The following is a 25,513-nucleotide window of genomic DNA, read 5'->3' as shown; positions in this document are numbered from 1 at the left end:
ATTGAGCAACAGCGGGGTTATTTTAAAAATTTCTGGTAATTAAACACCTATTTATTGGTTTTAATGATCATCATGTTAATTCAATTTTTGCACTTACCACATTTAGATTCAAATTTTTCGATTGAAGCCTTCTGAATAATAAAATGAAATTTTCAGGGTAGCTATCTGATAGATAGAGCAAGTTTTTAAAAGTCAAACGGAAAACTTTTTTTATGTGATTTTATTTTTTTACGGGCCCTTGAAGTGGTGAACATACTGGGTAATTTTATCTTTCTTGCCATTTCATTCTTTTTTTTATTCCATTCAAAGATCTAACGATAGTAAATGTTACCATACTGAATTGGCCTATCTTTCAGCTTAGCACACAAAAAAAATCAAGCATCTTCCGCAATCATTGACGTCAGCATGAGTGAAAATATCATCGTACTCGGCGATAGGTGAAAAATTGAAAAAATCGTCATAACTCCGAAAATACGAAAAATCGCATTACATACATGGGGGTGATTCGGATAGCCCTCTAGGTCCTCTACCTCTCAGCTTCCGTTCATCACTACTTTTTGGTACACCCTGTATACTCTAAGGTTACAATATTTAGAACTCAAGAACGATGGCATTGATTTAAGAGGACTACAAGAGCTAGCTGAACTTGAGTGACTCGCGTACGTTTTTGGTTTGGTAATAAGAATTTGGGATTTATATGAACACTATTGATTAGACTAAAAAAATAGAACACTATTATTCTAGTTATTTACCGAAAAAATAGAATGATTGCATGTAGTTTAACATGGTTTTTAAGCATCAAAAGATTTTTTTAGAGGTACCTTTGTGATTTTTTTCTATCGAGTAAAATAAGTTGTATGTATTTTGTTTTCAACACACTACCTAGCTAGTCTATCTCCTGAAGAATATCATATATTTGTCTGAGATTTTTTCAAATACTTAGCATTATAAACATTATACAACTCGCGTTTAGCTCTTCTAGTACACTACTATCAATATCGGCAGGTTCTTCCTCATCAGGTCTTTGTTCCACAATCTTAGGGGCTGGCGGTATTTCCTAAAATACCTATCCTTCAAGTAAAGACGTAAACGTAGACGTACATAAAAACTCGAATTTTATGATTATTATTTGATTTCATAGAGTATAAATATACATATTATGTACTGTATGTTTTATCACATTCTTATATATTTCATTCATTTTTATAAATTGTGATAAGCTGCCATAAGAACACTTTTTAGTGTTTATTTTCAATTTTTAATTTACCTATTTATGATATGCCGTTAAAAAGCATTTTTTTTATAAAATATCAATGTGATTTCTTTCCTTTATTTCATTATCACAACAATAAACAATTTAAATATATTCAATCGTGCTATCACAATATAAGATATAGATAAAAGATCGTTTAAGATAAAATTCACCTTTTGAAAGATAAAAAAACTATTAGTTTATATATAAAAATGCGGGAATTGTGTTTGTATGTCATAGTCCTCTATTGCATCTCAAATTGGAGTGACAAGATGTATTATTTTAAGGTGAGTTTTCAATTAATTTAATTTTATATTTACTACAACTTATTGATTTTTATTGTAAAAATAATTTAATTTTTATACTCAAAAACTTAAAACAATAAAAACTAAGGTCTAAGCACCTGTTAAACCCCTTGGTAATGTCTCTGATAGCTTATTTAATACTTTTAAACATATTTTCATACATGTACTTATGCAATTTTAATTGACAGATAACTGCACCTATACATAAGTTGCTAAATCGACCCTTAAAAGATACAATCATTTTTTTTTCTTTGGCGTAATACATTTTCCTAAAAATTACGAAACATTCTAAGTCTGTACATAAAAATCTTTAATAACTGTAAACAATTTAAAATCTTAACATCCAAACAAATTAAATTGTATTTAATTCGACAGTGAATTTGTAATTAAGTCGTTAATTTTTGCCTAATGACTTAACTTTACTCATCAAAATCTCTGTTATCTTTTCTTTACGTCAATTTTTACGTTTTACACCTGTAAAAAATATAATTTTTAAGGGAGTTTAGAAAAGCTCTCCGCATACTTCCCTATAATATTTGTAACTACAGTTGATATTTTTTTTTCATAGATTTAGCTAATAATAATTGTATATGTGTTTTATTCAAATATAACTTGGTCATTTATAAAAGTGAAGTCTCGTGTCCCCAAGTGGGGTATTAAGGGGTAGATGCATTATACATCTGTTTCACTGATCGATTTTTTGTAGAGACAGTTGGGCCTAACTAACAATTAGCCTTCCGTGTCCTGCCAGACCGAGGCATTTTTTGTTCTTCGTCTCCACCGGGAACCGAACGCAGGGCGGTTCTATGCTCACGCGTCAACCACTGTACCAAGAAGGCGGTCGAACGGTCATCTATACTTACAAATATTTTCTTTATTTCAGTTTGTATTCGTCCTCTTGCTGTTTGATCCTCAGTCCATCTTCTCTCATACCATTGATAAGCCAGAGGTAAGTTAATATTTTTTATATACTAAGAGTTAAAAAACATTGGAGGAGTAATGCACCTAGTTTATGCAAAACTAAAAACATTAGCTGATATTTAAAAAATGTGTTTCAAATTTGCAATAAACTAGCAAAAAACGAGAAATTAAATCATAAAAAAACAGCATTTTTGAAAGATTAAGAATATTTTTGGTAAATAACGTTAACTACGATACCGCTCTTGGGTAGCTTTTTACGTGAATCTATATATTACCTAATTTTTAGTCGGAATTGTAACTAAAGCAGTCTATGATTTTTACTAACAATATGCTCTACTTCGAATTTTATTTGCTTCTAAATTAAGCAATGAACATAACAACAAATAATAATAGAGCCTCAGTTCATATATCTTTAGACTCTACATTCAATTATTATTTATTTTTACAGGATCAGTCTGCACATGACAGGAGAAAGAGAGAAATAAATGATGTGGTACGTTTAACTTTTATTTTACTTTAATTATATTAGAAACATCAATAAATAGTTATTTTTCGTATTAAAAAATAAAACAATGAACAAACAAACAAAACACGCTTCCTTTTTAAGATTATTTAAAAATATGAAAGTTTTTCATGGGTATATTTTCATCGTAAGCTATTGAAATATTTAACATATTGAAATATCTACTTCAAAGAAATTATTTTTTTTATTTTACTGAAGTTTTTATTTTACTGTAGGCTTGCTTGCATTATCAATTTACTAACTAATTATTATTTTCAGAATATTCCAGCAGCGCCAACTCTACCCGATCTTAATTTAAATGAATTACCAAGCGACGTTCGAAAAATCTATGAAAACTCCCCAGTAAGTATATACCACCCCGGCTTCGCCCGTGGTACATATTATTTCATATAAAAGGTAGCCTATGTCCTTTCTCAGGTATCAAAATATCTCTATACCAAATTTCATGCAAATTGGTTCAGTAGTTAAGGCGTGATTGAGTAACAGACAGACAGACAGAGTTACTTTCGCATTTATAATATTAGTATGGATATTGTATTACGTTCAAAAGAAAAAGCTTTAAAAATAATAATAGTTTAATAAAACTAAATAATTTGGAAAATCCAAAAGTGCACGCCTCATAATTTTTTTTTAATAATTATTTATTAATTATTATTTTTGTTTATTTAATAACAATTAAACCACATCGAATCAGACCCTGAAAAATGAAAGGGTTCTATTCCTGAGCATACTCAAGCGTAAGAGAAAAAAAAAAAGACTTGATTAGTAAAGTATTTCGGTCGCTATCGTGTTAACAAGAAAATCCTCCGCACATACAGACACACGGACGTCCAAGACAGAACTTTTTTAAACTGTTTTTTAACTAGTTTAAATAACAAAAATGACATCAAAAATATCATGAACGTTAAAAATAGTGTTTTTTCTTAATATGTGTGTGTATGTATTATCTTACAAGTGCAATGTATGATACATAAAGACATTTTAAGTTTGAAAAATCAGATGTTTTGCGCGAAGTGACAGTAGTACCCACCTCAACGCTTCGCTTATGAGGCGTGCAAAAAAACACGCTTTTTATAGAAAACCGAACTAAAAAATAGAAAATTTTATCAAATTAGTGTATTGTCATCGGTCCTCAATAAATCTACAAAGTTTGAACGAAATCTGGCCTTTTAAAGTGGGTCAAAATCGCGCCCAAAGAAGTCGGTTACAAAAAAACAAACATACAGGTGAAGCTAATATAAAGCGTGTAATAATGACCTTAACTCTTATGGATGTTCTTATATTATTATGTGTGTGTGTGTAATATTTATTTATTTTTTCATTTATTTTATTTATTAATTTATATATTTTATTCATAAAAGGTACCTTACAGCTGTTGATAAATTATACTAATTACATAAAAAAACGCCAATTACAAGGCACACCGATAATAGTAAAATTGTGTGACAAAAAACGGTAAACTACAAAGGTACAATAATTGTTTTCTTTTACTTTAACAAAAAATACAAGTATTATTCTTGATGAAACAAAAACATAAATGAATTAAATGTAATTTTTATTTACTTCAGGATTTTGCTAAATTTTTCGGAGGAAGTGATGAGAATGTCGACTCTGCTGTTCCCAAAGAAAATAATAACGTAAGTATTAAAAAACATTAAAATAAATTTATTTATGATAATTATATCATTAGAAATCGTAAGTTTATTGTCATAAAAAATCTAACCCTATCTTTACTAAGAATAAGTGATTGTAAAACAATACGTAAATTATTACCTAAATAAAGGTGGAAGGCGCGGGTTCCAATCCAACCTCGTGATCGATGTTTTCTATTCTTTAAAAATATATACTTAGACGATAAACTTTATTTTACATTTTTAATTAAAAATATCTAGATTACCTTTAAACTAAACTACATATTTATTTTACAGGATTTGGACGAAACTCCCGTTGGAACCGACAATGTAGGTGTACCGAGCGTTAACACATATATACCTCAAGAAACAGAAGTAAATAATCCTCCTTCAAAAAATATTATTTACGAATATCCTAAGGAAAGCGATAGTGCAATACCCGTAGTAACTAAAGAGGTATGTTCGTATTATTTTATTAAAGTGAAACTTCTTTAGGTGCGTTGAGAGTAAAATTTCAAGAACGTCATGACAATACCGTCACGTCATGAAGTAAGGCGACGATTTTGGTATCTTCGAATCTTGTCGAAGAACTTCTGACACGTGTGCTCGCCACACACGCTCTTTTTTATTTATTTGTGAGCTTTTATGATTAGATTTTGATTTAACATTATTTGTATATAAATACAATATGTCTTTTAACATTTTAGGTGACACAGCGTCCCGTAGTAGTTTACGTAGATAAAGTACCAGAAAGTAAAAAACCCGTTGTAATTGATTCCGTTGTAGAACCTTCTCAGCCAGTTATAATCGAACCGAAGCCAGAACCAATTAATTACGTCGTGGAAAAACCTAAGCCAGATTATAACACAATTGATAAACCCAAAAACAACGAACCAGACAGTAATTTTCTGAAACAATCATTTGCTAATCTCCTTAAACAGATGCCTCCAGTTAAACCGTTTAGACCACAGGCAGTTTATAAACCAAAGGTTGAGGCTCAGCCAGTCATAATCGAACCGAAGCCAGAACCAATTAATTATGTCGTGGAAAAACCTAAGCCAGATTATAAAAGCTATGAAAACACAATTGTTAAACCCAAAAACAACGAACCAGACAGTAATGTTCTGAAACAATCATTTGATAATCTCCTTAAACAGATTCCTCCAGTTAAACCGTTTAGACCACAGGCAGTTTATAAACCAAAGGTCGAGGCTCGGCCAGTCATAATCGAACCGAAGCCAGAACCAATTAATTACGTCGTGGAAAAACCTAAGCCAGATTATAAAAGCTATGAAAACACAATTGATAAACCCAAAAACAACGAACCAGACAGTAATGTTCTGAAACAATCATTTGATAATCTCCTTAAACAGATTCCTCCAGTTAAACCGTTTAGACCACAGGCAGTTTATAAACCAAAGGTTGAAAATCGTCCTTCTTATGTTGAACCAGCTCCAAATAATAATGTTATTATAGTACCTGTTCAACCTGAGCATCATAACACATATGTATATAAGCCTAGAAAGGAAAGCCATCCTATTGTATATCACAGAGCTACTTATAGAAAACCTTACAAACCAACATACATTGTAAAACCTAATTATACATATGAAAGAAAACCGGTAAAGAAGTATAGAGAAAGATCTCATAAACCAATGTATGATGAAGACAAGCTTAGGAGATCGTTTGCAAACCTTAATAATCAGTTAAATAATATGCAGTCGAAATCTAAGCCCGTCGAGGCACTACCAGGAACATATGGAATGAATCTACATAACGATAAAGGATACATGTGGAATGTAAGTATTTAGAGAATATATTTTGTTAATTTTACCAAATGTTAGTATTAAATTAAACCAATTCTCTTACGAAAAATTTATTTTTTCAGGACTTGAATCCGCCACAAGATACAGTTGTTAATTTTGGTGAAGGTGAACCTAAGGTAAGAGAATATGTAATTGCATTTGATAATTGTTATTGCAAATGTGATATTATTCAACCGCACTGAATAATTTTAATTCTTTATTATTTATAGAATAAACCAGCACACGAAGGTTATTACGTAGCACCGGAATCTACTGAAGCAACCGAGCCCACATCACAGTCAGCCGAACCCAACAGTTCTGCAGAACCATCTGAAGAGCATAAAAAACCATCTCCGTCATATGAAAAACCATCTTACCCGCATAAGAGACCATCGCACACAAATAAAGCGACTAAGAAACCGAAAGAGGAACATCGTAAACCAGAAAAACATCACCCAACTAAACATGAGCAAGAACATCATAAACCTACTGAAAAACCTAAAGAAAGTAAACACGAACCTACAAAGAAAAAAAAGCCTGAAAATCAAGAGAAGAACCCACAGGTACATATCATTTTAAAATAACTTATAGCTATATGAAATTGAGATAATTAACGTTTCATTTAATGTGAATTAAACTAAATATCAACTTTTCAGAAGAAACCGAATGAAAAGAAACCAGATGATTTCACCAAAAAGGACCTCGAAAATCTTTTGAATAAGGTATGCTTTTTAATTAATCAATAATCACATAGTATGTATAATGAAAGCGAAATCTAAATGTAATAAGTTTCAAAACATCAACATTTAATTTCGTTAATTGAATATTCATGTATTTCTTATTGCAGAAACAATTTTGGGACTGGCTTGCTGGATGGACGAAAAAATATATGGATTTATTAAATAAGGTAAATTATTACTACTTACCTTCAATTTAATCTTGATTCAGCTTTTCTCAATAAGATAATAATTAAATTTTATCTATTGTTTTTGTTACAGCGCTTGAAAGATATGGTTAAACAGGAAGTTGCTAATCAATTACAGAAAGCTATGTACCAAAATCCTGAAACTGATAATAAAAACAACGGTCACGACAAATATAACCAGCCAAAAGAAAAACCAAAAGATGAAAACAGCAGTAAAGAAAAACCTTCAAGCAATTCTGATGACACCAAGAAAAATAAAGAGGAACCTTCAAACAAATCAAAACCAAAAAGGAACACTGAGAAAAATAACAAAAAAGACAAGAACAGTCAAGCTGCAAAATCAAGCAAACCGAAGACAAATAATAGTGATAAACCTCAAAATAAAAAGACTTCCCGTAATTCAAAACCCGAAAAGAAGAGTAACGAACCTGCACATAAGTCCCCTGCAAGTAGTAATGAAGACAAAGAAAAACCTTCGGAATCAAATGGTTCATCAAATAATAATAACACCCCAGTTGATGTACACGCTGGCACAATCTTCGGAAACACATTGGGCAAGGATCATATTACAAATGTATTTGTTTTCTATAATGTCAATGGTACTAAAGGAAATGAAGGTGCAAGTAATAATAAACCCGCAAACGATAATTCAAACGGCGATGAAAATAAAAAAGCAGATAATTCTAAAGAAGAGAAACCATCTAGTGAAGAATCTAATAAAAAAGACAACGATTCCAATGAAAAAATGAAGCCAAAATCAAAATCTTTCAAAAAAGAGCCTAAAAGTGACAAGTCAGAAGCTGATAGGAAAAAACCTGAAGCACGGAAAGAAAAGCGGAAAGAATCTTCAGAATCTAAGAAAGCTGCGGAACCTAAAAAATCTAAACAAATGTAAGAAAAGAAACCATTCAAATCTAAAGAATTGAAACCCGCTACAGAAAAGAAACATTCAAAATCTAAAGAATCAAAACCAGTAAGAAACCTTCCAAATCTAAAGAGGAAAAGAAATCTCCTTAACATAAAGAATCTAAAATACCTAAAGAAACCCGCAAGAAAAAGAGCATAATCGTCTACCGGACCTCAAAAGTGAAACAACAGTTCTGAAGAAACAACAACTGATTCTTCTAACAGAACAACCAGAAAGCACTACTGTACGTACATAGTAAATCGAGTTAGCATTTTCAATAAAATTTGTATAGAAGTAAAAGGAAAATTAATATCTCCTGCTAAAGTAGTAGTAGTAAGTATTAAAAAATATAATTAAGCAATAATTTACAAAATATATTTATTTTATTTATTGTCCTAGCTTTCCGAGCGCGGCTTCGCAAACCCGCATAGTTCCCGTTTCCGTAGTATTTCCGGGATAAAACCTGTCCTATGTGTTAATCCAAAATATATTGTATTTACGCCCTCTTGGTCGTCCATCCTGAGTTAACAAATGAACTTAAGTACTTTACGTTTGGGACAGCTACTTAAATATTAGTCACTTAAAATACCATTCGGGCTTCGTTATTTAAAGACTTTTTACAAATGGGTCTCACACTATTGTGCTTTTAGAAATTACATATTTAGTTTGATTTAAGTGCCATAAAATTGAATTTGTTATTTAGTAATTTAACAAATAAATGTGTTTTTTTATTATTGTCCTTATTTTTTTACTTTCCGTTCATTTATAAAAACACTTCTTTATGAAAAGAAAGTCGTGTTAATTCATACAATATTTGTAACTAGAACTACGGAATTGATTTAAATTATTTTTGGAACGAAGTTCCTTATCGCGCGTTGCGATAGGGGGCTAGACGGAAAAAATTCTTACGAAAAGTTGTTACGACACTTTTTCTAACATTTACGACCTGTTTTTACGACCCTTTTTAAACCTTCGTAATTTTTATATTAATAAAGTTGTTGGGATGAAAATTCTTGAAAAGAAAGTTCAATGTAACACAATACGTGTACTTTTTTAGAAACATAATTCCATGATATTTTCTCTATAGAAAAAAAATACAAAGTTTTCATTGTTATTTTTTTTAAATCTCTGGCATCTTCAAAATAACAAACGTAATAAAATAGAATCCCAATCATATGTTTCCTACTTCAGTTACCACAAGCCAATTATTACGAAAATTGAGCCTACTGATTCTGTGCCTACTGATAAAATTTTTATAACATTATATTTGTTAATAATAAAAACAATTATTATAACGCCTACCGTTCTGTAATAGTGGCTGTTGCGACTCGAACTTTGCTCATTAGTTTACAGAATAAAAATTTCACTTAAAAATTTGTTTTTCTGAGTAATCAAAATAAAGGTTATAAAAAATACGACCATTTAGGGGTTAAAATATATTTTATAAAAATCGGCTGAGAATGATTGGATGCTGATGGAGCCCTAGCCCTAGTTATATGTACTGGTAATTCCACGACATTAAATGTCGTGGAGTCACTCATCAATCATAAGTTTTATTGTTACTTGTTATAATAATTTATAACGAAATAAGTTTCAGAAATAATTACTAAAATAAACAAATGACTCCACTCGTGTGATCAAATAAAATGAACACGCTTCTTCAAGTCATACACAATTTGAATATAGCGCTATCTATCGGAATTTATATATTTTGGAGTTTTTCAAACAGGTCAAAATTAATTCCATGGGAATGAGATGTTTTAACTGTGCATAAATGATAAAGTAGACTAAAATATTATTTTGAAAGAAAAATAAATACCAGGGACGGGCCGTGCCGGAGCCGGGAAACAAATGAAACAATATCCATAGGTACATATTTGAACGCCGAGTCCCGTCCGGGCACGGCCGAGCCAACGAATCACTTCATATAAAAAATAAGCACAGTTAATCTTTGATCGATCTCCGGACGTGGCACGGCCCGGTAGCGACCCTGCGTAGCGTATATCAGTATTTTTGGTTGCCAAAAGTCGTAATTAAATATAGCCTTTCTTTCAGACTTCGTGGTTTTCATCAAAGTTCTATCAATAAACTAAGAAGTAAATTAAATTGCCAGTATCCTTATTATGGTAAAAAAAAACACCTGACATTGACAGCGGGTAGGCATGACGTGTATTTCTCTTTCTGTCATGTGTCATTTGTGTACTTTCTAAAATTTTGCTGTCAATTTCAGTTGTCAAATTTATTGTATTGTGATTTCTGAGATTGTGTGTTCATAAAAATTTTACTTTCATGTTTTCACTAAACATTATTCACTATCAGTATTCTGGTGGAAGTTGTAGTATTCATACTTCTGGTTATCGTATTGAAGACTGGTTATTTCGAGGAAGAACGATTACGGGACGAATCGCACGTCGACCACAATCTCTTTGAGAAAACAATGAATTTTCAACAAAATAATTCATTCAAATTTGCAATAATATTTTAAATAAGCGGGTTTACTTATGCCAATAAAATAATAGTGTAGTTCGTGATAAAGACAATTTTTAAAATGGTTCGAAAAAATTCGTGTATTGTGTTTATTATTTTTGCTGTAGCGATAGTTCAAGCGGTGGGTTTCGACACGGAACTATTTGATTCGATTCCTTGTGATAGCAATGCATGTTTTGACTCGCTTCATGGAGCTCTCGGAGATTGTTCATGTAACATCGACACGATTGATTATTTCAATAACGTGAAAATATTCCCTCGCATCCAAAGCCTGGTAAGCAAAGACTACTTTCGATTTTATAAAGTTAATTTGAAGAAAGAGTGTCCATTCTGGGCTGACGACAGTAGATGCGCTATGAAGTACTGTCACGTCAAAGCTTGTGCAAAAGAAAGTGTGCCAGGATTCGATGGATATGACAATGAATATTTGGAAGAATCACCTGTGTTAAAGTACACTAAAGAAGCTCAGTCGCCGTGCAACGGAGACGCAGACCACGACCCGGATCTAGGATACTTAAATTTAACTATAAGTGCTGCAAGTCAATTCGAAATAGCCAAGTGGAAAGCCTATGATGATTCTGTTGACAATTTCTGTCAATGTGATGATAAAGACGCGGAAGCAGAGTATGTAGACCTCTCACTAAACCCTGAGAGGTACACAGGATATAAAGGGCCATCAGCTCACAGAATATGGAGGAGTATTTATCAAGAAAACTGTTTCCGTCCAAAATCTAATCCATATGAATCATTCCCGTATGTCCTAAGTTCAGATTTAGGTAACATGTGTTTGGAAGAGAGAGTATTCTACAGAGCAGTGTCTGGTTTGCACGCTAGCATTAATATCCACTTGTGTTCAAAGTATTTGCTGTCAGAAAAGAAGCTTGGTTTCGCTGCACCACCTGATGGTGAATGGGGGCCGAATCTAGAGGAATTCCAGCGCAGATTTGATCCATCACAGACTCATGGTGAAGGACCTAACTGGTTAAAGAACTTGTACTTTGTATATCTATTAGAAATGAGGGCGCTCGCAAAAGCTGGTCCTTATTTGGAGCGTGAAGACTATTTCACCGGTAATCCTGTTGAAGATGAAGAAACAAGAGGTGCAATACGAAATATGTTAGGAGTCATATACTCATTCCCTGACCATTTCAATGAGTCACTAATGTTCAATGGGACCCAAGCTACCAAGCTAAAAGCCGAGTTCAGAGAGCATTTCTTGAATATTTCGAGAATTATGGATTGCGTTGGTTGTGATAAGTGCAAACTATGGGGTAAATTACAGACGCAAGGGTTGGGAACGGCGTTGAAGATTCTCTTTTCAGGTCGATGGGACAGTGAGGATAGGCCAGAGCAAGGGACGTTGACCTTACGGCATAAGGCACAGAAGCGTTTGCAAAGAACAGAAATTGTGGCCCTGTTTAATGCTTTCGCAAGGCTGTCAAATAGTATCAGAGAACTGGAGAATTTCAGGATCATGCTCAGGTGAGATGAGATTTGTTTTTCTGTGTGATTATGACAACAGAATTGATTATCTTTTACTAAATTCGGCTTTTACTTTTAATTCCAAAATGTATCTTCTTATTATAAATATTCCAATTAGATTGTTCTTTATACATTTCATATAATTAATGTAATAGTTTACAACTTTAAAGTATATTCTACCCTTGAAAAAATATCAGGCTAATTTAGTTTTTTTATTATTTCATGGGAAATGATATCATCAGTCATGTGAACAGTGAATGTTTGATAAAATCGGTTGCTGTTGTTATAATCACTTTTACAATCTGTGCATTGTGTTTGTGCCCTAAACCATAGCGATCATGTTTCTATTATAATTTCCTCCATTTTCCATATTGTTCATTAATCTACAATAGTTTGATAATAATTTTATTTTTGGCTTTTTGCTAATATTTGTGCATGTGCTTGGGTTTTGCTTTGTTTCTAATTACGCAATAAAATTAACTAATTAACCTTTCAAAATATTAAATGAATTGATTATTCATTAATTAATGCGAAACTGTTTCGATTTCTAGTTTGCAACTATTTTAGTTAATTGAACAAATATGACAAAATGACAGATGGACAAACATACACATTTTTTTTTTCTGAAATGCATGCCAGGGAAGTCGGGAGCGGGAGGTATTATCTAATCATGTAATGCATTGTAATCGTAAAATTATTTCGAAAATTAAGCGTAAAAAAATGTACTGAAAAATAAACATTTATTTATTCAGAAGTAATGAAAAAGTTTTTAATAATACACACTAGATGTAATTATTTACGCTATAATTATTTTGCATGCTATGAAGCAATTTTCTTTTTTAATTGGGTTTGAATTATTCCAATTTCAATGAAGTCATCAAGTATTTTAATTATGCTCCTTGAATTATTTATTTAATTTAAACCATGTATAGGAAATTGATTCTACTTTAATGTAAAAAAAAAAACATTGTATAATAGTTACTTACTTATTTTTAAGTAAATAAGTTAAATTATATAATATAGAAATTAGAAAAGCAAATGAACAACAATAATAATATTTTCACTATACATTGTGAAAATTATCGAAACACATTTATCAAACTGAATTAAAAAATTGAACATTAAAATCAATATAAGCCGATATCTCTGTATTGATAACAGTCAACATACCAAAAAAGCAGATGGCCGTATTGATGACGTATTCGCGATATTTATACAAGTTTTGAATCGGGTTTATGCAACGCGTCGGAAGAAACTAGAAAGTGAGTCTCGTGTGTTAAGTAACAATATAGACGATTGCATAGTACATAATATGTATGTCATTTAATATGTCCTGTATTAAACACTAGATGCGCTCCGCGGTTTAAGTTATAACCCGCGTGGCTCCGCTCCTGTTGGTCTGTACTCTGTGCGTGATGATATTATAATTATAGCCTATCCTTCCTCGATAAATGGGCTATCGAACACCGAAATAATTTTTTTTAAATCGGACCAGTACTTCCTGAGACTAGCGCGTCCAAACAAACAAACTCTTCAGCTTTATAATATTAAGTATAGATTTATAGAAAAAAAAAACTAATCGTAAAATCTAATAAACTCAATGCACAATATTTTTGACATCGTAAGAAAAGATTACAATTTTTAAAATTGATAACTAAATTCTTTTCAATAGTTCTATGCAAAACCTTAACCTCGCGCCACCTTTTTTGTAATTTCAATTAACTACAATGAAAAAAATCCTTTATTCTCAATTCTCAAACATTCAAGTAGTTTCCAAAAGTACATAATAGTTATACATGCTAAAGACGTAGAGAATTCGAGACGCTGCAATTTTCACAATATCAGTTGAGATTTGCCTGATTTATGCTAATTTTTATTATTCAATATTAATGGAATTCTTTTGCTCCAATTTTCAAATGAATTCTATAGGTACATTCATGCGAAACCCGCATCTTCAATTGAGAATCATGAATATTTAGCGATATATACTATACTGTATGCATGTGACCTATGTTATTTGAAGGTCTTTAATGTATTTTTGGAACGCATTCTTTTGTTTGAACCTTCGACATATTGTTTCATCTTCACAAAATCAATTGGGAATTGGCAAACATTCTTCGAACATTCATGCAATCTTATCAAGTTAAAATATATAGTCAGTCCCATGATAAAATAATCAGGACCTAAAATTGGACACAAAAAATAGAAAAATAAAATATTTTGAGCACCAAATAGCGCTTTAAAAAAGGAAAAAAATAAAGTCAAGTCGAAGTAGAAGCCAAAAACAAGTAAAACGCATGATGAGATCTTTCAATATCCCAGTTATTCAGGTTGTCTATCATCATCACATTGTCAAAATAAAACTCATTGGTAGAAGCATCATTATATTTTAATGTAATATTGAACATAGGTTGATTACATTCAATTTCTACGAACATATAGATATAACAATTCTATCTGCTTAATCCATTATCAAGGTCTATACGTAGGGAGATATTTAAAAGAAATTCTTATTATAGATTAATTAGAAGCCAAAACAATAATCTCCATAGTTATATATATATCTGTCTGTTTATCTGTAAAAATTACTTCGCTATAATTGATACAGATTTCATTTCTGAGTAGACTTTAAGTTGTTTATGTATTTTTTTTACTGGACTTTATTTATTTTTAAATTAAATGAAACTATTATCACACAATTGGAAAAACACAGATTATGCTAAAATCCGTGACTTATTCGAGTTTAAGTAGTTGATTTAATTATGACCTACGTTTATTATGCAATTTTATTATTCTTTACCAATCCAATCAATGGCCGTTATAAATAACTTGTTAGAAACATCGAGAAAAACGAAAATGCTACATGAAACTGATTATTAAAAACAAAAAAAATTTTTTGTAAAATACACACAATCTCAATTTAACACTTTTTCAGGAAAATGTTAAAACATGGAAACTAAAATTAGAAATGTTGATACCTAATTAAAAAAAATGTGTGCGTGTACTAGTGTACACACGTAAGAAGTGAAACTTCTTTATGACCTTATTTTTCAATAAATAATTTACTATATGCAACTTTACAGAAATACATCAATCACTCGTGGTAGAGACAAGAAAAAGATGGCGCGTAACAAAAAAATGTCACGCGTAACGAAAAAATGTTACACTAAATTTTTTTCCAACCCCGATAAAGAAGTTTCACTTCAATAAAATTCATCCAAAAGTTACAATTCCATTCAATAGGTTCCTACTCCCTACTCAATGAATGCAATAGGAAACAAGAAATTACTAAAATTGTCTTTCCGCAATTCTCGTCGTTAGCGTTGCGTGGTCTCATAAGTGTTTCTTATACTTTATTCTACTTCTTCGATAAATCCTTTGTACAAAATATCAGGTGTTTAGTCATAACCACAGGTCATAACCGTTAGGATACGTTTCGTGGTGCACGTAGGTGTCGCTTCTGATTCACGCTTGACCGGTTTGTCATCTGTTTACATGCAATTTCGCTAAATGTTATGTAAAATACGAAATTTCTAATATGGAAATAAATATTTTTAAACGTTAGTTTCAAATAAATACAGCATTGAGCTTACTGAATGATGTATCTTCATATTTTTCTATCTAATAATACCGTTCCGGTCTAAAAATTCCCATAGAGAAACAAAAATTCGACTGTATTTTTCCTCATTATCATCAGCCCATATATACGTTCCCACTGCTGGGACACGGGCCTCCTATGAGGTATTTTTCTTCAGCATCATAATAATTTGATAATCAATGATAATACCGATTACACCAGTCTTACTATGTCTTCTAGTTCTTAAATTTGGTTGCAATTTGGTTAATGTATACAATACATTAACCAAATTGCAAGTAATTACATCGTAATGTGTTCTTAATACAATAGCTTAATAATAAAATTGTTGATTGATGACTTTTTCCAAATAATATAATTGTGAGCAACATTACGAAATCGTTATCCACCGGTCGACTAACTGCAAGGTGGCTAAACATTGTCTTATCAGAGATAACAATAAATATAATGGACCTGTCTGATAGTGGAATGCTCTAGAGATATTAATATAGATTAAAAATTGCAATTGATAATGGAAAATTAATTTTTAATCTGTTCGCATATGATTAAAGGGATTTCCCATTTTGATAAAGTTACAAGTATAGTGGAAGATGCTATAAGATGTCATATAATTGGGAATTATTTGGATGTTTAAATCACGTTCACATAAATACCTACTTTTTTTACTACTTTAATATGGGTTAAACTAAATGCACATACGCACCTCGGGTTACATTTCGGGTTCTTTTGTTTGCATGTTTTTGGGATTGAGTGCCATTTATTTCAACTGTGAATATAACTTGTCTACAGCGGTCACAAGGAAGAGACGAAGGCCAACATTTTCGCGGGAGATTCCAAGAAAATTGACGTCAGGAAAGAAAAATGTTCTTCAAGTGGTACTAAACCGAGGATTTGGAGTTAGTTTGAATTGTGGTTAATTCTACGTGTTAGTCTAAATTGTTAGTACATTTTTGTAATGTATGGATGCACTTTTGCTTAGCATCTATCCGCAGGTAGGCTGTGGATTTGAGAAAGTACAACTTTCTATAGCTCTTTTGTGGTGTATCGATTCCTATTTGACCTATAGTTATGTCACAAATAGTTTAGAGACATAAGGGATCTCTTGATTAAATTGTTTTTATTTATATGATGAAAATTATTTTGTTGATCTAGTAACATTCAAACGAAATTATTTTACAATAATTGATTGAATATTTGAAGTTAAAATGTTTTAGATACTTAACGGCAGTTGTGAAAATAGGATGCGCCTTTAATTCTTATTACTTATTCGTTTGCATTTTAAATTATTATTAAAAAAATGTTCAATTATTTCAAAATCGGATGAAAAAATAATATTTATTAATTTATATTTTAAAATAATTTGTACAGTTAACTGCCTAATCTATTTTGTAAGATCTTGCCCCGATTTTTTCATTACAATATGTATCTACGGAGAGTTAAAATTTGTTGATATATTTTTATTATTATTTATTATCTGTATTATTAAAACTTGAATTTATGCCTAGTACTTAACACCTTTTAGATATAGTTCATCACAATCATCCCAGTGCTACTCATTTAGATCTTCATATATATTAACTATATTATTGTATTATATTATGTTACGTGAAATCAAGGTCGTATAAAAATACATATTGTATGCTTTACGCTATTAAAATAATCCACCTGTCTTCGCATAATAACAGTTAGGTATGGTAAAAGTAATTCATTTCATTTTTTCAGCATAATATGTATATGTATTTTATTTTAAACTTGAAATAGTTAAGTTTTCATCGAAAATTCTGTGTCAGATTATTTTCTAATAAACACCTTTATACTTTGTTGAAATTATAATACCTACCGATTAATAAAAATCCATTGTCTAAACCATCCATTGTCTTTAATATGTATGTAGATACCTACATAATATTTATAACGCAGATGTATATACACAGTCATGTAATATGTAATGCCGTTTTTTCACTTGGTTCTAAAGCTGATTATAATTTATCTCCTAAAACATTTTTATACATTTATCACAAGTGAAAACGCGACATGTGGAGTCAATTGATTTGTCGTGTAAATCAATAACATACTCTTCTAAAAAGGTACAAAATGTCAATTTTAAATATAACCATAAGTAAATATTAAAATAATGTCTGTTTATTTGTCAGACTTCGTTATGATTAACTTATATTAGACAAAGGAGTCGTGAAACTAATATGTTTTCAACTCAGATAAGCGTAGAGCCGACAATGGTCACGTCAATCAACAACAGATGCAAATATACCATTGTATGGCGTAACATCTGTTTTCACCATGTTTAATCACCTGATTTTAAATACATATATTTATTTTTTAGTATTGATGTTATGTTAACTTTTTGAAGTGAAACTTCTTTAGCCACGCGGTTGTGAGTAAAATTTCAAGGTCACGTCATGGCAATACCGTCACGCCACGAAGTAAGGCGATGTTGGTATTTTTGAATCATGCCAAAGAAGTTTCACTTCTGACACGTGTGCTCAGCACACACGTCTTTATTGATATTATCATGTCTCGATAAATGTCTCGCAGTTTTAACAGTTTACAAATGCGCTGGCGCTTTTTATTTTAGTCACAAATTTTTATTTTATTTCAATACTAAAACCTACACATCTAGTCTACTGATGCTGAATAAAGTGCAATAGTATTATGGCTTTCTTTCGCTTTCTTTACTTTCATAGCTTCAAAAGTTACATAAATATTCAATGTACATTATACATTTTTTAAATGTCATTGATACAGAATTGTTTCTTTGAACAATAGCCAAATATTTGCGTCTCTAAATGAATTAAATGATAAAATCTTGGCCGAAATCTATAAGTAATAAAATGACACAAGTTTTTTTGTCACATATTTTCAGTTGTTTTCGTTAGATGTATTATTATTTTTTTTACAAACAATGAAATAGTATTATGTATTTTTTCAATTCATATATTAAATAAAAAAAGAAAAACTAAAATATGTAAGTAAGAATTCCTTACAATATAGCTAAATGTTATTTAAGCAATACCGAAACAAATTAAGATAGTACGGTCTTATCAGTGCACTGCCACTCGATTGATTAGATTTATTTAATTGATGTTCGTTAGCACTTTTATTGCTTATTCTAAATTGGGAGTAAATTTTATAAACAATTTTTTGTACGAATGATATTCCAATATAAACGACGAAATTTGTAACGTCCGACCTTTTCATAGAAAAAAAATACTGAAAATATAGATAAGTACTAATCACTAAAAAGAAAAACAGAAAAAATAGTTGAAACAAATTTTGTCATTTTTTCCACGTGTACGTGTATGGTGAAGAGTTTTATACGAATTTTTATTTTATTTAATTTTATAATAAGCGTGAGATGTAAGAATAATTATGTATTAATGTGTAATGTCTGTGATTTTTGAGGTCTATTGTTGATCATGACAGTTATTTTTAATTATTTATAATTTTATGAGAATAAACGTTTTACTCTAGTAAGTACCTCTGTTGTATTTTTTCTTACCTTTGTGTATCCCAGATGAGCAGAAGTAAATGAAAATCGTAGATAAAGGCATTTTGTATTGATATAAAATCAATGTACCTATTTTCAAAGTTGTGTGTAAGTAGAACTTATTTGTTTCGAACGTTCATATAGGTAACATTTTGAAAGAGATATTACAGAACTAAAACTATTAGTGTGGCGACATGATATTAATCATCTAACCTCATGGGCTATCTAGCGCTGAAAGAATTTTTCAAATCGGACCACTAGTTCCTGAGATTAGCGCGTTCAAGCAAACAATTCTTCATCTTTATAATATTAGTATTGATTATGAACGTATTTAATAAAATGTTAAAAAATATGTGTGCTTTTGTCCTGCTGGCAATAATCTAATGCTACCAGTGTGTGTGCTGTGCGTGTCTTACTATAAAATTGAAAATAGACAAAAAAGTTAAAGTATCTTCTCCATTGCAGATCACAGGACGCAAAAATGACTATAGAGTATATTAGAAGACCATAGAGCAAGAATCAAGCTTTATAAATATTCTGTGATTGATGATTCAAGCTTTTAAAGTTATGTACCTAGCTCTAATTTTTGGTTTTACCCTTCTAATAAAATTGTATAATAATTCCTTCCATAATGATTAGTTAGAAAATCTGATGCTTTTTTAAAGAAACGGCACGTTGATATAATGTTCCTAAAATTCAAAATCTATAAATTAATGTAGCTCGTCTTCAGGTTGTGCAAAAATATGTGATAGGCCTAGGTAGTAGGTACCTTAATTATTAAATCTAGTCTTAATTATATCAATTTCGAATACTAATGGAACTCAATATTAAACCTACTTTAATAAATTATTATTTTTTTATTTCCACACCTTTAATTGAAACCACAGTACCTGCGTACAGTTGTCCTGGGTTCGATCCCAGGTGAAAATATATACAGAAGATAAAATTAAATACATGTTTGTAATGATACTTACTCGTTCAATGAAACTGTATCTAGCATGTGCATGAAAAATGATTTTAAAAGGTAAAGGTATAAGAAATAAAACAATATATTATTTGGGAACGGAATCGTTTATTTAACCCATCTGCAATAGTATATAATTAAATTATACTGTTATTCTACACATTTTGTACTGTTCAAAGTACCTACCTATTTCAAGTATTTCTATCTTAGGTTAGAGTGTACGAAAATGCACCCAATATTGAGGAATACGTTTCATATTTTCTATTTATCCGATTGTGCTTCAAACTTGGTAGTTACCAATCACAGTACTTCTGGATCCTACAATAACATTATTATTACAATGTATTAATGACAGAAATAAATTGCCAATACAAGTCAAGAGGTCAATCCACACAACTTTACACCTACATTGACAGGAGTGTACTATTATTATAGGAACAGTGTATTTCTATCGCTAAAATCAGTTGTAAAACTTCAGGATCCTAATTTGAAGGTCTAGTTAATTTATAAATGAAATACATTAATATTTAAACCTTGTACAATGCTCGGATACATAATTGAATACATCTTACGTCTTCCAATAAATTGTCAAAAATATATTAATAATAATTGGTGTTTATTGCTTCTTAAAATATTTCTGATGATTTTAATGATCTAAACCAGCGAAAACTATTGACATATTGTATAGTGTACCCGAACTTAAGTATATACCAATTTTAATATAAGTACTAATAGAATAGATAATATTTTAGATATCGGTCGAGTCGACATTTCGTTTCTATTCATTAATCTATTAGGTAAAAATCTTCCTTATTGTCTTCAACGTTTGCCATTAAAACAAAGCTGGGGTAACTAATAGTAAAACGGGCAATTTAATTTGTGTTTCAGCATAACAAGTGGTGGCAATATTCTGTATTTTGTGTAAATAATAGCTTTGGTTTCGCCATTACGATAAATATGCGTAATAAAGTAGCAAGTCACTACGAATTCACAAGGTTCATAACCACATCCAATCTTAAACATTCTGTAAATTATTTCGCAACTATAATAAGCTTTGACACGAGTACCTATTTTGGATTAATTAATCTTTGATTTGGCGCCAACTGAAACGTCACCTTATTCGTACCGACTGTCATCTTGACAGGTTCATCGCCAAAAAACAATATTATTTGATTTACGAATAATGTTGAATAGTGGTTGAATATGTTATATGAAAAATGTAATAACCACATAATAACATTCTTACTTCGAGATATTTTTAATCGTTTTCCTCATGTCATTGCTAATTATAATTATTACATTGATACTTGAAAATAATACAATTTTATGATATGTTCCTAAGTATACACAAAGACAACGCAAATGATACAAAATAATAAATAGCATTCAGTGACGTCATAACATATATACACTTATCATAATATTTAGTACCCTTTGATTTAATGGATTTTATAAGATTATTCGACCATTATAGAATATGACTATTCTTTATAACTTTTAAGTGTAGTTACTAGCTCGATACGCAAATAATCATCAATATTTACATAAGTACTTAAAATTACAATATAGTAAACCCACAAGGGAGTTCCCTCGTGTGTGCTAAGAGTACACCTTAATATAACAGCACACGTTTGGGCACACTAAATACACATTCTAAACCCAACAGTACGCTTCGTTCGAGTTCAAAGGAATCCATTTAAATGTATACGAAAATAAGTGGGACTTACAGTATATACAAAAATATCACATTACTTCGAGGCCGCAGCTTTCATTTACCTACTTAGTCATTACTTATCTTCTTACCTAGGTCGGTGTTACCGGTACGAAGCGTAAGCGAACAACGCAGAAGTAATTAATAATTTCGGGTCCTTTCGGATCTCAAGCAGCCGTTCGCAGTCTCATTATATCTCGTCACAAATGCAATAACTAGACCCGAAGTAAACATAAAATAGCAGTCACTGACCGACTCGTCCTCCCCGAGCTTACTTAAGCCCGAGCTTACTTAAGACTAGGTGCTTCGTTAATCGTTAGATTATTAGAACGACTACACCTAAACTATTGGCAGAAAAGCTGCAGCCTAGTCGCAGCCGCCTACTAATTGGCGTCGAAAGCGACCGAGAGCGGGAATATCACAACATATAAAAATATATTCGGTACGTTGCTGTAAAACTCCCTAGTACAAGCATAATTAAGTCAGTTCTACAGAAAACAGATTCACAGATACATAAAAGCTATATTCCCCCTAATAATAACGTATCAACGTATCAAAACTGACAGAACCCAAGCAAAAAAAAACAAAAGGCGCGCAAATACACTTTATTCAGTCACACAATTGACAGTCTTTGGTGTCCGGCGACGAGTTGCCGGAGAGTTCGTCGAGGAAGTCGAACGAGGCGACGGCGGCCCGCTCGGGCTCGGCGAAGCGCACGAAGAAGTCGTCTCGGCCGAGGAAGGTGGGGCGCGGGGGCCGCCCGCCGCCGCGCCGCAGCGCCGCCGCTGCGACCACACTCCGGTTAGCGACCCCGGTTAGCTACAACCGACCGCCCGCTGGACGAAAGCGCGACTCGTGAGCACAAGCTCCGTCGCCCGCACGCACGCAACGCTCCTACCACTGCCGTATGCGAATTCTCAATGGCATGCGTTTTAATATGAAATTAGGACTTTTTTTGTGGTGTCTCTCGATGTTAGCCAGAAGGGCTTCTACATCGAACTGAAGAGACCCTTGTAGAGCCATGCGCAAGGCTTCCAAGTCCCCCCTTGACGGGGATCTCGAACCTCGGCTTAGCCTGTCGCTTGAGTGGAGGAGGCCGGAAGGGCCCTAGTCGGACGGAATGAAATTAGGACCGTAGGAAACCGACCGTAGATAGAACGGTGCTTCTTGGGTTGATTAGAAGAAATACTTGATGTATCAACAACTTCATGGTATGGTGCCAGGAAATAAGAGATTTGACATAGAGCACATATTTTTTAAATCTAATTCATAGTTCCGTTTGCGTTTGAGAATTCGCATATATTTGAATGTGGCACTAGAAGGCATTTAATCGATTAGATTCAGAATCTTAAAATGGTCACAAGTTACGATTAAATGCCTTTATGTGGTTTACCTCTGGGCTCTGCTATCCTTACGCATTTGACCAAACTAGATGAAGTAAGTATAATTACAAAATAATCAACTTCAAAAACATCTTAGTTTTCAAAGGCGTGAGCACATTAGAACCATATTTACGACTACCCTCCCAATTGACCAGCTTCATTCTAAATGAATTTTATTTTATTCCATTTATTTAAGATCGTAATTTTATTGAATGATCAAAAAAACTGGTCAACCCCTACCCCGGAGCGATGCGTCAAATAGCTAAAATGAGTGAGATGTGCGTATGAGCGGAAACGAGTGACGTGGCTTGTGACAACTGACAGATGACATGAGTACCCGAGACACAGATACTTAATACCTTTTGCTGTCCTGTCAAACTTTATAATTCCAAAAATCAAATTAATTAATCTATTTCATTGCATTAAATAAATTTTATATCAAATCCTATATATGGGAAAAGTTTGCAAAAAGTATCAAGAAATCACATCACTAAAGCGAAGCGAGTCCATCTAAAACATTTATTATTAACATTTACATTTACACACATTTAAAGCTTAAATTATATAAGAAGAAAAAGAAATAAGACGGCCATTTGCAAAATAAAATACTAACTCAGCTTCAGCTAAGATGCAGGGCAAATGAGGAACAACCATTTTATTTTATTTTTCTTCGCCACAATTAAACAATAACTACTTAGATTTTATGTACCCATACTAACATTATTAACACATAAGAGGTATAAGACAAAGGTTATGCAAATAACACCAAATATTGAATAAATATTTATGTAAAATTAGAATAACCCTCAGTATTGCATTAAAGACTGGATTCTTATAGTTATTTAAATTAACACAATGTAATAAGAGTTACAGTTGAGGTTTTATTAAAGTTTATATCTTATGTTCTGTAAGTTAAAATATTAAATGTGAAATACTAAAGCTTTCTGATTTACCTAATATGTAGATATAGTATATTAAACTCTTCATTATGGAAAATTATTTTAGTTAAATTAAATGTATTTTCTAATAGGTTTAATTAAATAGTATTAATCACATTCATCACACATAGCAATAATCGACAACCATTTAAAATCAATACCATAATCTGTAATAATATTTTTTGTTACATATTAAGTACATAATATATTATTTATTATTATCTGTCGAAACAAGCATTATGCAATATGAATGAACGATTTTTTAGTGTAAATGGAATATGATCTGGAAAATATTATTATGTATTGTATAAATGGTTATCGATTAGTAAACACCAAGATAGCGTAGTTTTAAAAAAAAATCTCGTATTTTGTCTCAATTTTTGCTGTGTCTATTAATTTCTGAGATTTTAGAATTTTTCAGTAACAGCAAAATACGAAATCTTTTTAATGTTCATGCAGTTAACGAAGTAGGGATAAGCAGTTAACAAGGAGTGAAAATGCGTGCAATTCAGGAAAATATCGAAATTAAAACTTGAAAATAAATCAGTCAGAAAAGTGAAGGTATAAGTGAAGAAGTAGATGTAAGGTTAAGTATTGAAGGTGCAGATGTAAGTAGAGAAGATAAGAGTATGTCGTAATTATAAGTGTAGGTGTAGATATATAGTAAGTATATTACTTACACTTAACGATACACCCTGTATAAGAGTAATTAGTGCCAATATATAGGTGAAAAAGTGAATGTGCAAGCATAAGTATAAGTAAAAATTTTAGTGTATACGTGTAGGTGTATATGAGTAGATGAGTAGAGTCGGTGCTAACAAACAGTAGTATAATTTCATATCCAAGTGTAAGTGTAAGCAAAAGTATTAGTGTAGGTATAGGTATATTATTTCATATACCTATATAAGAATAGCCTGTGCAAACATACACATGCAAGTGTATGTTTCAGGTATAGGTGTAGGTATATATACATGTTAGGTGTACACGTGCAAGTATATTTCAGGTGTATATATAGGTGTTAGTGTATATCCTCACCAGTCTTCTGTCTCCTCGAGCGGTGCAACCTGTGCAGACGCGAGTATGGCGGCGCGTCGGCGGGCGACGAGCCGCACGAGGAGGGGGACGAGTCGCTCGACGCGAGCATCACGTCTAGGAGGTTGGCGCGCGCCTACAACGTTGT

General features: G+C 31.7%; 3 protein-coding genes across 7 annotated transcripts in view; 2 read left to right on the top strand and 1 right to left on the bottom strand.

The window, feature by feature from the left end:
- The first annotated feature begins 1,524 nt into the window (after positions 1-1,524).
- On the top strand, positions 1,525-8,564 carry LOC149485674 (uncharacterized). Its single transcript, XM_089698539.1, has 12 exons — positions 1,525-1,539; positions 2,441-2,506; positions 2,927-2,971; positions 3,260-3,343; positions 4,570-4,638; positions 4,930-5,088; positions 5,340-6,431; positions 6,521-6,574; positions 6,668-7,000; positions 7,094-7,159; positions 7,285-7,344; positions 7,436-8,564. Exons 1-12 carry the CDS (start codon positions 1,525-1,527, stop codon positions 8,255-8,257), a joined length of 2,865 nt encoding a protein of 954 aa, XP_089554665.1. The 3' UTR covers positions 8,258-8,564.
- A 1,935-nt stretch (positions 8,565-10,499) lies between these two features.
- On the top strand, positions 10,500-20,085 carry Ero1L (endoplasmic reticulum oxidoreductin-1-like protein). 2 transcript variants are annotated; one of them, XM_089698901.1, is made up of 2 exons: positions 10,500-12,238; positions 19,804-20,085. In XM_089698901.1, exons 1-2 carry the CDS (start codon positions 10,818-10,820, stop codon positions 19,847-19,849), a joined length of 1,467 nt encoding a protein of 488 aa, XP_089555027.1. In that variant the 5' UTR covers positions 10,500-10,817; the 3' UTR covers positions 19,850-20,085. The 2 variants fall into 2 exon arrangements, with proteins under 2 accessions (XP_089555027.1, XP_089555026.1); XM_089698900.1 differs by lacking the exon at positions 19,804-20,085 and adding an exon at positions 16,623-19,354 and having other exon boundaries at positions 10,502-12,238.
- A 305-nt stretch (positions 20,086-20,390) lies between these two features.
- Positions 20,391-25,513, bottom strand: part of LOC149485663 (uncharacterized) — a 361,945-nt gene continuing 356,822 nt past the window's right edge. For 2 of the 4 annotated variants that reach the window (XM_089698915.1, XM_089698914.1), the window contains exons 12-13: positions 25,369-25,501; positions 20,391-22,798 (exon numbers count right to left, since the gene is read on the bottom strand). In XM_089698915.1, the coding sequence (XP_089555041.1) occupies positions 22,623-22,798; positions 25,369-25,501 (309 nt within the window). In that variant the 3' untranslated portion in view covers positions 20,391-22,622. Of the gene's footprint in view, positions 22,850-25,368; positions 25,502-25,513 lie in introns of all 4 variants that reach the window. The other 2 variants (XM_089698916.1, XM_089698917.1) reach the window with 2 other exon arrangements.

The sequence above is a fragment of the Colias philodice genome, chromosome 9, assembly GCF_061535455.1.
Source record: "Colias philodice isolate Cphi_HAF_F1 chromosome 9, ilColPhil1 Martin Lab GWU primary, whole genome shotgun sequence".
NCBI lineage: Eukaryota > Metazoa > Arthropoda > Insecta > Lepidoptera > Pieridae > Colias > Colias philodice.
Note: the sequence above shows the minus strand (reverse complement) of the source record. Positions and strands in the feature narration are given on the sequence as shown.

Coding starts and splice junctions, on each gene's coding strand:
- LOC149485674 (XM_089698539.1), top strand. Junction 5,089..5,339: donor TACCCGTAGTAACTAAAGAG/GTATGTTCGTAT, acceptor TTAACATTTTAG/GTGACACAGCGTCCCGTAGT. Junction 7,345..7,435: donor ATATGGATTTATTAAATAAG/GTAAATTATTAC, acceptor TTTTTGTTACAG/CGCTTGAAAGATATGGTTAA.
- Ero1L (XM_089698900.1), top strand. CDS start 10,818: ATGGTTCGAAAAAATTCGTGTATTGTGTTTATTATTTTTGCTGTAGCG. Junction 12,239..16,622: donor AATTTCAGGATCATGCTCAG/GTGAGATGAGAT, acceptor ACTTGTCTACAG/CGGTCACAAGGAAGAGACGA.